The sequence below is a fragment of the Lagopus leucura genome, unplaced genomic scaffold, assembly GCF_019238085.1.
Source record: "Lagopus leucura isolate 7727_CA_CO unplaced genomic scaffold, USGS_WTPT01 Super-Scaffold_100001, whole genome shotgun sequence".
Lineage (NCBI taxonomy): Eukaryota > Metazoa > Chordata > Aves > Galliformes > Phasianidae > Lagopus > Lagopus leucura.
This window is the reverse complement of record NW_024962262.1, coordinates 65,176,239-65,192,723: the sequence shown is the minus strand read 5'-3', so window position 1 is coordinate 65,192,723 and position 16,485 is coordinate 65,176,239. Positions and strand designations below refer to the sequence as shown.

General features: G+C 37.2%; 1 protein-coding gene across 12 annotated transcripts in view; it reads left to right on the top strand.

Annotated features, from left to right (window-relative positions):
• DMD (dystrophin) overlaps window positions 1-16,485 on the top strand; it is a 986,794-nt gene that overhangs the window by 106,995 nt on the left and 863,314 nt on the right. For all 12 annotated transcript variants that reach the window (XM_042866635.1, XM_042866641.1, XM_042866633.1 and 9 more), the window contains exon 2: window positions 5,186-5,247. In XM_042866635.1, the coding sequence (XP_042722569.1) occupies window positions 5,186-5,247 (62 nt within the window). The remainder of the gene's footprint in view (window positions 1-5,185; window positions 5,248-16,485) is intronic.

The window sequence follows — 16,485 nt, the reverse complement described above, 5'->3', positions numbered from 1 at the left end:
AACAGTATTTGAATAAAGTTAACATACTTCTCATCAGTATATTTATGACAGGTGGACGATGAATTGCATGTTGCATATTGTATTACATAAGCAATAGACTTAAAATTATTGGCTGTCTGTGAAAGCAGTCTATTGTATTTCCTGTCAGCTTGTGAATGTCTTGAGTGACCTCACTGACTGAAAATCAAAGCTAGGGCACTCAAATAGCATTCAGTCATTGTATTGCATTGATTTCTTCTTTCCTCCTCAGATAAGCAAGAATGGTAAAGGAACATTTCTCAGCAGTTGTAGTAACTGGTAGAGTATTGTAACAATGTGCTGGAAATCACTAAGAATAGTGAATTGATAGAGGCAGAGTATCAATGATGTGACTGTATGGCCTTTTTTGTTCCCGGTGCTCTGTTGTTGCTGGTATTCACTTCCACTCACTGAAGCAAATCCTGGTCTTCTCTAAATCTGCATTGTTTGACTGCTAGAAAATAAAATATTAATTTTGGTGGTTTTACTTGCTAAAGTGTGGTGTTCAGACGAACATGCAGTTGACCAATAAAGGAATTGTCACCTGCCTTAATACCATTGCTTAACAGCTTTCAGCTCATATATGGGAAAAATCCTTTTCCCTTTATCTTTTTTCTTCTTATTTGATTGTTCCTGGTGGTCAAACATAATTACTTAATTATTGTTTAACACAGCTAGAAGCAACAATGATTAAGAGAGTAAGATGTTGTCTTTTTGCTTTCTTGTTTTCCAAACTGTGGTGGAGCTACTTGCTGAAGACAGCATGAAGTCTTTTGTGACAAAAGCTAGGTTCCTTTAATTGTCTCTGCAGTTATTTGAATATTCCATTCATTTTACGTATTCTCTTTATCATTATATTAAAGAAAATGATTATTTGCTTATTTCAAATTAAAAAATTTAATGTGAAGATACAGCTCATTTCCCATATTCCTGAGGTGCCAGCTCACTTTTCTTCAAAGTCTTCTACCTTTGAAAAATGGATTCTACAAATGGGTTGTGCTTATTTTTGAGAGTGATTTCTAAGCCACTTGCATCAGAACCACCCCCTGTCTGCGTCTGTGAAAGGCAGAAGGCAGATGATAGAAAAGGCAAGGCCTTGGTGTTGTAGTATGTAGTAGGAGAGGCTGTGGAGACTCCATCCTTGGAGATGATCAAAAACTGATTCAAGTTGCCCTGGGTAGCCTGCTCCAAGTGGCCCTGCCTGATAAGGAGGTTGGACCAGACAACCCCCAGAGGTGCCTTGCAGCCTCAACCGCACTGTTGAAAGTGCTATTTATTCATTGCTTGAAGAGTAAGAGGGACTGAAGATTCTCCAACCATGTAGGAATGGATGTGCCAAATAGTGGAAGATTCTTAACCAATGCTCCAGGTTTTTCACGGGGAAAATGGCTCATGTACATCATTCTATTTTTATGATACACACGCCCACACACACATACACACGCACACACACACACACATATATATATATATATACACACATACTGTCTGTATGTGTTGTCAATTTAGTCCATATAAAATCCTCTCACTGGTTGTCAGCCCACATAATTAAAAGCTGTGGGTTTTGTATTAATACTGCTGTTTGCTTTCTGGGTAGTCTTTGTAGTATATCAGATTATTACTTTTTTCCTGTTGCCGTTTTTTACTTAATGTGTTAGGTGGTATTTGAGGTGAGGTCATTTTGTAAAGATCAAGGAATGGCAGCATAATGCTTGTTTTTTGGTGGAAAATAAAAAGGAATTTCATTTGGACAGTGGGTTGCAAACATGAAATAGTTTATTATGTAACTGAGAAATTTGTCTGGTATCTGCTGGCCATTAGTAACAGCATTTTGTTCTGTTGAATCCTGATTGTGTGTTGCTAAGCATTCTTTGGTGTACCACTTATTCGTATTAGCCTTGTCACCTGATTAAATCTTAGAAATGGCCTTTGTGAGATGATTAACTCCATTAATACCGCGCTTTCATTCCTAGTCATAATTTTCTATGAACTCTAGCCTGGAATAATACTTTTAAAGTCAAATGTGGAGTTAGCTAATTCAAGAGGCTTATAGTCGCAGTTACAAAGCTGGATGCTCATACTACCAGAAATGCATCAGAACTGTAAGATCCCTTTGTGAATGTATTCTAGTTAAAACAATTTCTATGCAGAGGTAAAAGATGCTATAGCACAAATAAAGCACATAATTCTCATAGGTCAGTATCTTTTATTCTGACATTAAAGGAGGCCTTCTATAGATCTCAGTGTGTTTGTTATCTTGGATGATAAGATACAGGAAAAAAAGGGTCTGTTTGCCTTCCAGTCAAGGCCCAGCATTTTGAGGAAAACATATTTACTGTGGTAAATGATAGCAGTGTTACTTCAGTAAGAGTATGTGCGATCCGCACCATGTTTCAAGTTTAGATTTACCTGTAATTCTTCCCCCTTGAAATAAAAGAAGTAAACATAGTATATCTTTGGGCAGTTGAAAGAATTACCTTCCTGGCCTCTTGATTATTCCTATTGCCTCAAAGTAAAAACACAAGGGTGTAGGTGGGGTGCTGAAGGATCTGTTACAGGCACAGCAATATGATATGAAAGCAGCAGCTGAGTGTTCTTGGCACTGTACAGCACCCAGACAAATGTCATTTAGCTTCCACTAGTATTATGTCTGTAAATCTGTGCTAGGAGACCATTGTGGGTTTTTCTGGTTCTGGATTTTATTTTCTGTTTTTTGAGGAAACAGAATCTTGCTTATTGTAGGGAAATCATGCAGGACACTAAGATGGGCTCTGTTTTAGATTAGGAGGCTGTCACTATCAGATTAGTATGTTACATAAACTTGTCAGTGCAAGCGTCTAGAGGTGCTTGCACAAGTGCTTGAAATTACTTCCATAAAAGAACTGCAATGGAAGAGATTTGTGTTTGCGAAGGTAGCAGAGAATTGCCTGAAATTTTTCAAAGTTTCAAATATTCTAATTTTGTGTGTAGCTCTCTTTTTCCTCAGGAGATCCTTTTTTATTAGCACAATGAACATAAATTAATTGGTGATTAGGAGTTCATTCTCTGGCATAGATCCTTTTGGGAAAGTGATTTAAAAAACAACAATAATAATAATAAAAACAAAGCAAAACGAAATCACACTGTTACTGAATATGCTATAGTAGCCTGGGGTGGAAAATAAATGAGTTGGTGACTAGAAGGCATGTAGGCATTTCTGTCTCTCCTTTTATCTGTTAATTCCACATATTCTTTTACCTCCTTTTATGGTCTCTCTTTTTTTCTTTTTTTTTTTTTTTTATTAGAGATTATTAAGCAGAAATAGCTATTCATGTGAAATAGTTTATATGAAGTTGTTCAAGAAGTTTGTATACAGCATCAGATTCAATGTGTATGTTTCACCAGTAAAATGTATCTTCTTTATCCCATCTTCTGCTAATGGGTTCTAGCAAATGGTTGAAAGAAGTCAAAATCTGTATTATAAACATTTTACTTGAAAATAGAGACGCCTGCAAGTAAAAAACATAATTTTAACAGCTTTAGCATCATTAATTACCAAAAGCATTGGATCTCCTTCATGTCTTGATGCTTCCTGGTGAAGCAAGAAGCATTATTAGGGATAGATAGCAGTAGCACTCGAGAAAGCTCATTGTAGCCAACACTCACTAACATTAGTTGCAGAACACGTATATTGCCCAGCTATTATGAATGTTTCTAGTAATATCATAGCATTGTAAATCTTTTTACTCCTGAACCTCTGATAGCAATCTGCTCTATCCAGTATGAAGACTTTGATTACGAAATACCAGCTGTGGTATTATTTTTCTCACAATTATATTGAATTATTGCAAAAGGAAAACAGTCTTGAAAAAGACACTTTTAATGTCTGCTATTGAGGTGACTTTTTAAGAAAAGATGTATTTGTCTTGACTTGTCTCCTTGGAGGAGCAGGGGGAGGGAAAGCAAAGTGCATTATTAATGCTGCACATTTCTCATGTGGCTCATCCATACCAGTCTTTCAAATCCATCTGAATCCATTAAAGTTATTAATTGCTGAACATCTCATATGGGAGTTGAATATCCCTTTTTATTTAAGAAGTGTACAGAATTTTACTGTAAAGCAGAAGACAGATAGCTCTGAGTGAGCTTTGTTTTAGTATAAGCATTCTGCTGCCTTCTTAAAATTATGCCCTTTTAGTTTGTTTTGACATCGTCATCCAAAGAGGTCTATCTTTTTGTTTTATTCCACAAATGTTGTCTAATGTTTCTGAGCAACTGCTTACAAGGTTCTATGGTTAAAGCATCTTTATTTCTCTACGTAAAATACATCTGAATTGTATCTGTCTGTCCAGTTCCATTCTGTATCTGTACTCATGATTTAGATACCAATAGAATCTAGGTCTGATACTTGCATGGCTGAACAAATGTGTCCTTGTTTGTTTTTGTTTTATTTCCACTTGAAAGAAAATATTTAACAAATCATAATGGGGAAGTAACCTATTTAAAAAAAAAAAAAGTGAAGAGATGGTAGGGGCTGCCACTGGAGACATGTCATCGTGATCCAGGAGGCTCCACTTCACAGAGAAATCTGAAGATATGAACAGAAACTTGTTATTTTAAGTACTTTTCATTAAGTGCAGTAGAACAGTTTCCTGTTGCTGCAATCACTGTGTGTGTTCTATTACAATTCTAGGTATCCTGTTCAAATAGCTTAAGTTGAAGGGACCTTAAGGTCCACCCAGCTCCAAGCCCTTCCTCCATCAGCTCAGCTTGCCCAGGGCCCATCCAGCCTGGCCAGGGATGGGGCCACAGCTTCTGTGGGCAGCTGTCCCAGAGCCTCACCACCCTCTGGGGAAAGAATTTCCTTCTAACATGTAACCCAAATCTCCACTCTTTTGGTTTAAAAGCAACAGTTCAGGTCCTAACTGCAGCATGTTATCTCTCAGAGAGAAAACATGCTTCTGATCGGATGAGATGAGTCAGGGATATAGGCCTCAGAACCAATGACTATAAAGGCACCTGTAAGCTTTTAAAAATATAAGGGACAGAATGCATCCAGACAGGCACCCTGAATGAGTTTAAATTATTTTTGGTAGCTTTATTACAAACCAAGATTAAAGCTTTAAATCAGTAATATCGTCATGTTTTGTTGAATCATTCTAATATGTGCTTTACTTTCCTCTGACAGATGAACGGGAAGATGTTCAAAAGAAAACATTCACAAAATGGATAAATGCACAGTTTGCTAAGGTAATTTTTTAAATCATTATTTAGAAATCAAAATATGCTTTGTATATTTGTAAATTCCTCCACTGAGGCTTATTTTTTCAAGGTGATGACATGTTTCAGGTATTGCTGAGTACAGCTGACTATTTAAAAACATTCAAGTTTTATTTCCTATTATTTCTATAGGAATTGAAATGCAAGAAGATATCCTCTTCTCAAATAACTTTCTGCATAGATTTATTTTGCCTGTTCTCAAATCTCAAACTAGTTACACAGATACTTTTTTGTTGGATTCTGTTGTTATATTCCTAATGTACTGAGGAGTTTCTTCTGCTGGGCCTGTCTCTTCTGGTCTGTAGTTTCAAACAAATTTAACAAAGCCGGATGAGTTGGAAAGGAGCAAGGTCAAAGATAAGATTTGTAATCAAGTCAGCAAATGGTCAAAGTCAATTATATTATATTAAAAGTTACATTTTGTGAACTCATAGAGAACATTAAAGTTTGGGGGAGTGGGGTAGGAGGGGTGAGAAGGAAGACTCACTGAAGAAGCTCCCTCTTCCTTTGGCAGTATACAATAGTTTTACCTTTAATACCCAGTAAAAACTGAGCTGAAGCTATTAATTTGATTAAATCTTTTTGAAGGTTCTGGCAGATAATTACTGAATTGTTTTTTCCAGTAATAAAATAAGTCAACCTCATAATCTGTAATTTTATCTGCTAGGTAATAATTGGCAATAGGGAATAATGAATTAGTAGCTGTGGTATATTTTGTGTTTAGTCTAGCTTTTTATTAGGTCTCACCTGATTCTTCTCATTAAAAATGAGAATAAAGATAATGTGAATATAACCACTGTGATTTTGAATAACATGCCCAGAAGTGGTGCAGTGAAACGAGGAGTCCCACACAACTTTTCTGTGGCTTGGAGTATTTCCTAACAGTGACTTAAGTGATTTAGACAGCACACGTTTGTGTTCAGCAAGTTTATAGCAGAGATGTCCGGCAGTTTGGAGGAATGGATCAGGATGAAATACAGCCCTCACATCGATCAGTGAATTATGAGACAAATGTGAAGTATTGTATTTAGGACAGGAGTCAAATGTATGCATACAAAAGGGGGAGTAACTGGGCTGGCAATAATAAAGTATAGAAGAGCTCTGAGAAATGTGTTGAATGACAAACAAAATGAGTCACCAACATAATGCTATTGAAAAGGGAAAAAGAAAAAATTATTAGTCTGGGATAATGGAAGTGCTTGACAGAGGGTGCAAGATGTAATTATTTTATTTTACTTGGCAAGAGTGAGACTTTAGCTTGAATAATGTACTATCTCAGTCTTCTACATACAAAGAAATAGCCCTAGAAGCAGTCATCTAATGTAACCTAACTTGAAATTTATTGCCTGTTAGGCTTCCTCACGATCACACAAGTGATCACAGAATACTAACTGTTGCTTCTATACCAGAAGAAAATACAATTTTCTTTAAGTGTTGCTGGCTCATAAACTCTTGTTTTATGAAGTATTAAAGCCTGTAATTACTGAGGGGAAAAAAGACCAAGTGCAGGAAGAACAAGCTTATGGTGAAATTATGACCTATGAGCAGATGTTAGATCCAGTAGTCTGAATGATCCAGATGTATTTTCTCCAATTCTAGTTCATTGGAGTGTACGTAAATGATATTTTAGCTACCTCTCACTCCGCTTCCATAAATAGTATTTATAGTTGTATTTGAACACGAGTTAATCAACATCTCGGAGGAATACTTTATTTGGACTATAAGGAAAACCTCCTAAACAGTATGGTTTGAGTTTTACTCTGTCTCATGCATCACCTGTATTTTCGAGTCAGTCTTTTTATTCCAGCAATCAGAACCAGGGGGGGGTTGGGGAGAGGGCAGGGAACAACACCTTGATTTTTAAATCTTGGACAGATCACTCTCATTTAAAAAAAAAAAATAAAAAATAAAAAGATGTATGTATGGAACACCAGAAAAGTTTCAAGACAGTTAGTCTGAAATGTTTAGTAATCTGTGTCTGGTACGCTCAATACCTCCTGGTTGCCTGCATGGTAAACATGCAGAAAATATGGTTTGCTTCTCACTGCAGTCACATACCACGTGACTTTATTTCTAGCTAGGATTTTCAGGACAAGAATAGACAAGTCCCTGATTCTGTTCTGCTGCGATGTAAGGGGTCATGGACAATAGCTACTCAGTGTTTAGGCATTGTATTTCTCACTCTTTTAGTGACCAGTATGTCCTGGGAAACGTAGTCTTCAAAGCAACAAAGTAGATCTTCATTAGAAATCCTACAGTTTATAACCCCTTTTTCTTATGACCTGTTTTCAGTTATTCATATCTATCTCTGTTTTTAACTGGGGAATTGATTTCAGTTAGCAGGCTATTCCTGGTTAATGATTTCTCATCATTGTTAACTTTGTAAAAGTAGAATTAGTTTGCATTCCCTTCTTCCATGTGGTAGCAGAGATGCTGTCTTAAAGGTGACCTGAGGGCTCTGAATTCAGACGCAGGAACATATTATGTTGGTAATCCATCTCTCTTATACATGACTGGTGAAATCCAGGTTGTTAATCAGTTGGAAAATATTTTGAGTTGAATTAAATTGTTTTAATGTAATTCACAAACCTTATTCCCTACAGGGCCCCCTCGGTCCCCCAAAACAAACAAACAAAAAAACAACAAAAAACAACCCTACTTCTGGAGTGAAAGTAAAAACTTTGTGAATGTTCTATATTTTAATTTATGTTGAGTTTGTGATACAAAGGAATGCTACTCCAAAAAGTGTGTTCCTTTCCTAGAAACTCGGTATCTACAGACTGTCAGTGCTACTACTTTTATTCTTACAGTAAGCTTTGAAAATATTCATGTTTATAAACTGCAGTCACATGACTGGTAATGTAAATGTAAATAACAGTAAATTGTTGAAAATATTTTTCTAATATAAAAATTAGGATACCCTAAGAACCAACATGTATACTGACCAATTGTAGGGGAAAAAAGATTCCATCTGTTCAAGTCATAGATCCAGAGGGTTGCAGCAGTTCTTTTTCTGGCCATGTGTGCTGTGACACTGCAGTTGGAGTATGTGTAGATACCTTTAAACTCAGAAGATCTGAGTTCAGCAATTAAGCCAAAGCTAAGGAATCAAGTCTGTAACATGACAGATTCGTAACGAAATCTCAACTGTAACATCATGACACTTTTCTGCCTGTGATGTGTAGACCCTAACAACTCTCTGAAGTGCTACCAAAAAATCATAGGATCACCGTGGCTGGTGAAGATTTCCAAGATCATATAGTCCTACCTCCATATTTCTCCACTAAACTGTCCTTCAGTATGACATGTGAATGTTTGAACACCTCCAGGAACAATATGACTCAATCATCTCCTTGGACAGACCATTCCAGCACCTGACCACTCTTTCAGAGAAGAATTTTTTTCTTAATATCCAATCTGAACTTCCACTGAAGCCTAGGAAAGGGCACCTAGAACTGTCAGCAAGATGTGGGTGAATCCACATCTCTTGTAAAACTTCTGTTTGCATGTTGAGTGGAATGCTTTAAGATGAAAATTGGGAAAAAAAATGCAGTTGCAGGTCTCTAACAGCTTCTCAAGAAAAGCAGTTTCTCTCTAATTTCTACTCTTTTTCTTAATAACGAGAAAGTGGGCTATATAGAAAATCTCAGCTTTGGAAAAGCAGTATATCACTCATCTAAATAAGCAAGTTGTCATTGTTTCAGAAAGATAGGCCAAAAGTTGGATGTTAATGTTTGTGAGACAAGATACTTTGTAATTCACAGGCATAGGAGAAATTGGAGAATAGAATCCAAGAGACCTTTGTGTTTTTCCTGTTTTAATGGTATACAATATATATTATTTTCTTTAGTGATACCTTATTGGTTTACCGTCTAAATGGCAAGCAGTATCTTGAAAGTCAAAGTGAATTGAAACACACGGAACATATTAATTTTAATACTTTATTCAGTAACAGATTTTCTTTGTCCTCAAAAGAAACTTATTTATAAAATAATGAGGTTCTGCAGGGTGTACATAATGATAGCACCGGAACATATTGTAACCTAGTTTTTAATAATGGAACTATAATTAGAACTCTCATAAAATACACATCTACTGCTGAATATGATAGCTTCAGCTTTGATTCAAACTTCTAAAACTTCTGATAATGTAAATGAAACAGAATCTTAACTGTATTTTGAGAGAACACCAAAATACCATGATGTTTCAAATGCAGCAGCTGTCTGATGGAACTCCAAAACACCTGCAGCGGTTTCTTTAACAATGCCTCTACCATACTTTGTATGAATTTATGAGGCCTCCCCAGTTAAATATTTTTTGTTCTCATTGCATAATAGGCTTCAAAATAGAAAACATTTATGAAGGCAAATGCTTTATACTTACATGTAGAGAAGAGTTTGTTAATTTTGAAATGCAAATCTGAAAATTCCAACACGCAAACACACACACCCATTCACACAGGAAAAAAATACACAGGAAAAGGAAACTGCCTCTATGATAAAATGCTGGTGATTTATTTTGTATCCTCATTATGGAAAGGCTATCTCAAAGTGCTGACAATTTTAATGTCAGCAATAGAAGTATCTGTTTTCAGTACAGAGAGTACAGATGAGGGGACTGGATAAACAGGATCACTTTTTTCAGCTTGAGTTTGATGTTATATTCTTATGGACAATTTGAGGTTTTCAAACTTACTTTCAACACTTTAACATACACATGGGTATCATAAGGGAGTACTAATTTGTGAATGTGTTTTCAGCATTTTGATCTGCAATATTAAAAACCAAATAACCACTAAATCACTTGTAAATTCAGAGGTCTGACCAGATTATCCGCGTGTCTGCTACAAAAGTGTAGAAAATTCCACTACTTAATAAAATATGACATTAAATATGTGAGTATATTCTTGATGCAGATACTGGAATAAATTATCTTCAATGATCAGCAACAGTAAAAATAATTGGAGAAGGATAATTTGGAAGAGGAGGGAAATGGGTTGTTTTTGATGGTTTCTGTACTTCACAGAATCATAGCATCACCAGACTTGATATGGAAAGTGACTTTTATGTAGTGACTGTGGAGTTACATTTCCATTAGCACTGTAATTGTGTGAAGAAATACAGTGAAGAGAGAAGCTGTGTCAAAGAAGACTGACAGACTAATTTAACATGCGAGTGGCTAGTAGAATAGCTAATTCTCAGCAAAACAAAATACATTGTATTGTTGATTCCTTTCTTCAAATAGCAGCTATATGGTATACTCAGGGACAGTGGGAACCCAGAAGATGACTGTCATATTCTTAGTCAGACCATGTAGCAGTCAACTTAGTCTCCCAGTTACCTAGCTATTGTATGTAGGCTGTATAGTATACAGTGAGATGTCAGTTTTGGTTCTTCCCTTTCTCTTGAGTTCGTGTACAACCTGAAGTTACTCAAGATTCCTGTTCACTTTAGTGATTTGAGATTGTAGCTTAAATGCCTTCTGCGTGTTGTATAATATCATACTGGCACAAATGAAATGTTTACTGACCTTTTGAGGAATTATGTCAAATATTTGAGCTATAGAGAGACTGAACTTTGCTATAATTGACATCTGGTAGAGAAATTTGCACTACTGCTTTTGTTCTTACAGTTTTGTGTAATCACAATAGTACTGAATTAAAACAAATAAGAAAATATGCATATGTGAAAGTAAACTCCAAGATGCAGGGAGGGAAGTAGATTGGTGAAGTTTTGTAGGAAAGAGGATATTTCACTTGTAACTTCTGTGGAAGTTACTAGCCACTCTGACTATTATACTCAAAACTTTGTCAGATGAGCTTCATCACTTGAGCCATGCTTTTGTACTACAACTAATAACCAGGAAAAAGAGATGGATGAAAGGGGCTTGGTAATGAATCACAAAAGGCGTAGGTTGAAAATGTTCATGATTAATCCTGTCCAAACTACCATTTCAACAATTAATCTATTGGTCAAATTAAGGCAATTACTGCTTATGTAAGTTAGTGGGCAGTAGGAAAATAAAAATTAAATCCTACGCTTAAGGGTTCAGATTGGTTGTGTTCAAGCTTCACGGGTATCTATTGACATATTGTATTTTTTAAAAACAGAACAGTAGTTGCAAATGCGTTAGGGAAAGAAGATTAGAGCAGATCCCTAACTTTCACATAATAGAAGTATTCAATAAGATACGGTGGGGACTGTAAAGTTTCAGTTTCTAGAATTGTTTTCTTACTAGTGTATCAAGACTGGCTTTGCAGAATGAACTTAACTATCATTGTAGGTAATTCCAGAAAAGTTAATTCACATAGTAGTGGTGCTCTAGCAATTTACGCAGCATTTAGTTCCTACACAAAAAGCCTGTAGAAAATAAAACTTAGTAAATAAAACTTTGTTGAGCTCCATGTTGCCACAGATTAGCCTGCAGTCATTCCCAGCCAAAAGAATTTGCATCTAGTATTTATACAGTATGTTGAACCAGTACCTGACACTGCGATGTGGGTGTATTCTGTGTAATTCATCCAGGCTTTAACAGTTTTTCAGTGAAAACACAGAAATCAGACTGACTTTTTCCTATATGGTCTGATACTGTTTGTTTTTTTTCTTTGTTAAGGTGGAATTAGACAAGGTGGGAGGCATTTGAACTTTTTTTTAACCAGATGCAGAGAAGGCTTACTTGTTTGTTCTCAATTAAAGAGGAAAAAAGATAATCTTACTCTTTGAAATTAAGTAATGAAATAGTAATTGAGGAATGTTGCATTTACCAAGTCAAGAAGTAGGATATATTGCCCTGATTTTATTACATATTCACACTATGGCTTTCTTTGAAAGCTTCTGGTTTTGTGTCGCTATTTGTTTCTTGATTTGGGTCAGTGATAATATGCTGAATTTTGCCAAAAACAAAGATGTGCTGTATTCATCTGTCTAGTGCTTATGGGCTGGTTTGGCCCAGTTCCGTGACCAGCAGGGTGGAGGGATCTGTGGATCCATACCTCCGGAAAAGGGAAACGGGGTACCCCAAAATAATTGAAAACAGTGGCAGCGATCTGAGGTGGAATAAACTAACTTACTACATATGGTAGCAGCAAAATATAACGAGAGAGAAAGAGTGTGTCCAAAAGGTGGATAGACCTCACCACAACGCTGAGGTGAGAAGTGCAGTCCAGTTGAGCCGATGAAGAAAAGCAGACAGAGAAGAGCAGATGGAGAAGCGCAGGCGAAGAGAACATTAGGTGACCTTGCCAGGAGTTACATCTCCTCGCTGACCACAAAGCCCCCTGGGGAATGTAGTTCTCCTCCAGACAGGTGCCTGGAACTTGAGCATCAGCAGTCAAACCCCCAGTGCATTACATGATGTTATGGTGTGGAATACTGATAACCAAAAGTCATAAAACCATGACATTATCGAAGGAACACAATTTTGGAAATAAATATCAAGGAGCAAAGAGATATTTCATGTAAGATAAATTCAGGTGTAGGTTTATATATCCATCTCTTATTAATCCAGAGCATTGATTCCAGTGCAAACAAAAGACAAGGTGTTTTTAAAATCCTGAAGTTGCCTCTGTCGCAGAACTCTAATAAAATCTTTAATTGCTGTGTTTTAAAAGTGCATATGGTAGATAGTGGCTTAATCCACTACCAAAAGGTTACCTAAGGAGCCATTTACTACCTGGAGCTTCAGGTGTTTTTTTTTCCCCCAGAAAACTTTCAGAAAATCACACCTTTAAAATTGCATCGTGCCTGTAATAAATCCATAAAAACCTTACAGTTAGTATTATTTGATACTCGTAAGACATCAAGCTTGATATTCATCCATCCTAAATACCCAATTAAGTCTATTCTGTCTTGTTCTCTGTTGCCAGACTTTGAAAATGTTTCTCGTGGTGAACGTGAGGAGAAAGAGGAGTTTACTAAAGTGGGAGCCTAATGACTTTCCTCCTCTGAGTGTGACAAATAACCAGAACTCTTGCTGAAGATTAATAGTGCTTAACTTTGCTTTTCAGCTCTGTGTGATCAACATTACCCTTGGGATATACACTGTTTTGAAAGCCCAGGCTTTCTTATACCAATAACCTTTCTGTAATGTGTCCTGCAAGAGCACACTAAAGGCCTATCATGTCTATTCTTCATTATTAAAGCATACAGAATTGCAGGGGTTGAAAGGGACCACTAGTAATTGCAGAATCATAGAATGACTTAGGTTGCAGGAGTCCTCAAAGCCCACCCCCCAACCCCTGCCATGGGCAGGGCTGCCCCCCACCAGCTTAGGCTGTCCAGGGTCCCATCCAACCTGGCCTTGGGCGCCTCCAGGAATGGGGCACCACAGCTTCTCTGGGCAGCTATGCCAGCACCTCACCCCCCCCTTTGAGGAAAGAATTTCCTTCTAATATCTAGCCTAAATCTCTCCTCTTCTAGTTTAAAGCCATTCCCCCTTTTCTATCACTGTCAGACTGTGTAAAATGTCTGTCTCCTGCTTGTAATCTCCCTTCAAGTTCCAGAAGGCTGCAGTGAGGTATTCCTGGAGCTTGTAAGCTAAGCAATCACAACTCTCTCAACCTTTCATTACAGGAATGGTGATACGGTCCTCTGATAATCTTTGTGGCCCTCCTGTGGACCACCTCCAACAGCTCTTCCAACATTCTTCCTATAAGGGGAGCTCCAATCTGGACGCAGTACTCCAGATGGGGCGTCCCAAGGGCAGGGGGAGACAATTCCCTCACTCTTCCTGCTTGCTGCCCATCTTTTGATGCAAAACAGGACACCATTGGCATTCCAGTCTGCAAGATCATACTATTGGCTTTTGTCCAGATTTTCATCCATCAGGACCTCCAAGTCCTTCACTGCAGGGCTTCTCTCAGTGATTTCTTCTCCTAGTGTTCCTAGTATCTAGGATTGTCTCAGTCTAGAAACAGCACCTTGCACTTGACCTTGTTAAACATCATTAGATCATCTAGAAATCATCTAGTCCAAAGCTTTTCCCCTTTTTTTTTTTTTTTTTTTTTCTTTTTGAAACAAAGTGCTGTTTGAACCAGATATAGGTGACACAGTTGTGTTGTGAAATGTTAAGTGATTTGGATATCACCAGAATATACAAGCATTGGGCAAAGCGTGTGCTCTGAATTATTTGTTTTTATCTACAGTAAACTACCTGTTAGGGCTTCAACATTTGTAAACTTGATGACTTGTTATATTTTGTTTCCAAAGAAATTTTTCATCTCCCCGTTGGCAAAACACTGAGAGCATGTCCTTTATTGGTGTAATACTTATCAATATTTAACTCTGCTCAGTGTAGAGTCTTGGATGCTGGCAGGGATTAAAATATGGGAATAATTCTTTTGCACTTGTTATAAAAGCAAGGAACACCAGAAACTGCCTGGTGTCTCGGTGCAGCATGGCAAAAACAAAGCAGTGGTTAAGAGGGAGGTCTTCTCTATTTTCTCAGCCCTTGCTAACATCAGAAGTGCAAGCTGCATGACCTGCTGTGGCAGTCACTCAGCTGGAGATGCCTTTAAAACTGTCAGTACTGGTGCCTTTCACTGAAAACCTAGAAGGTACAAAACTCCATGTGGTTATGCTTCAAAGACTCAAAAATAGACATCAGAAGTAAACAAAAGACTAATGGGACTCTCTGCATTGTTTGTGCTTGTGTTTCTTTTTTTTTTTAACAAGTTGATGCTCAAACAGTGGAGATGTCACTGTGTGTGCATGAAAGGGATGGGGTTTTCAAATGTTTTCCTTCCATAGTGTTCTCCTATTGCCAGGAAACTTTACAACTTTGCCTGCTTTTTTTTCCCCAGAATGTCTAAATGACTGCAATTAGAAAAGACAGCTCTTGGAAAGCAAACTCTTTTCACTGTGATGAGAAGTGAAACTTCCCTTTTCACTCAATTATCTGCAGATCTTTCAGCAGGTTCGGAGAGCACAGTTACTTGTCATGCCTCTCAGCAGGTCCTGTGCTTCCAAATGAGGCTCAGTTCTGCTCTCTTGACTGCACAAGCAGCGACATGTTTCCTTTGCTTTCCCTTTGCTTTCCCTTTGCATAAATTTAAAACTAGCTGCAGTTCTGTATCCACTGGAGCTTTAGGTCCTTCTGGGAGCCTGACCCATCCTGGGATGAGAGTGGTGGTGGCCTGGCAAGCTCCAGGCCAGGTGCTGCAACCACTGTGTAGTATTGCACAGCACTCAGTGGGGAAATCTCCACTAGTTAGAAAGCATTACAGCTGCTGCTGCTACAGCCTAGTTACTGAAGATGATGTAATATTCTTGGTATCTTTTATTTGCACATACAAAGGTTATGCTTCTATTCAGAATCCAATTTTAAGGCTTAAAATGTTTTCCATTGTGAGTGATTTCCTTTCCTAAAACCATACCAACAAATTATCTTAAACAATAGACATCTGCATTATAATACATTTTCGCTGTTAGAAACATCTCAGTGACTACAGATTACGTTTTTAAACATTTCTACAACAATGTAATGTGCCAGATCTTTAATTTTAAAAATCAGAGCAGATTAGTAGAATTGGGAAGCTTGACTAAAATATATATGCACATATTATGTTAAAATCATTTGTCATTGTATTCTTGTTTTTTCAGAGTCATTCTTGCAGAATAACAAAAGCATCCCTCAGATGCATTAGACTTGCCAAAGCAGGCAAAGCAATCACTCCTTTTAGCAATAGAGGGCACTGGACTTTCATTTCTAATCTGTTTTACTGGGGAAGAAAACAGTCAAGTTAAATCCATTGTGCTCTTTCACTTTTTCCTTCTCAGATTTGGACTTGCACCTCATAGTCTTCTGTTCAAATTCTCATATGTTGTCAGTGTGCTTTCTTTAAGTGAAAAGGATTTATCTAAATAAAATTGAGTATATGCTGTCCTCTTGAAGTTGTTATTGTGCAAGTATCTTATAGGGAGGAAAAAGGAGCAAGTTAAATATAGCACTACAATATTGGTCTCAGTGGTGCATATGTCTAGCTTGCAAATTTGTAAACATTTACAAATTTGCATGATTGTTGCTGGCAGTAGACATCATCGTTTCCGTGCTCAGAATTCATTACCATTACATCTAATCATCTTCAAAATCTCCTAAGCAAAACTCTTCATGCAGGCAAATAAGGCTTTAGTGGCTTTATGCTTAAGTTGAAAGTTCAAAAATAAAAACGTGAGGAAGAAAACATTTTGTAGCTATCATACCCACTTATCT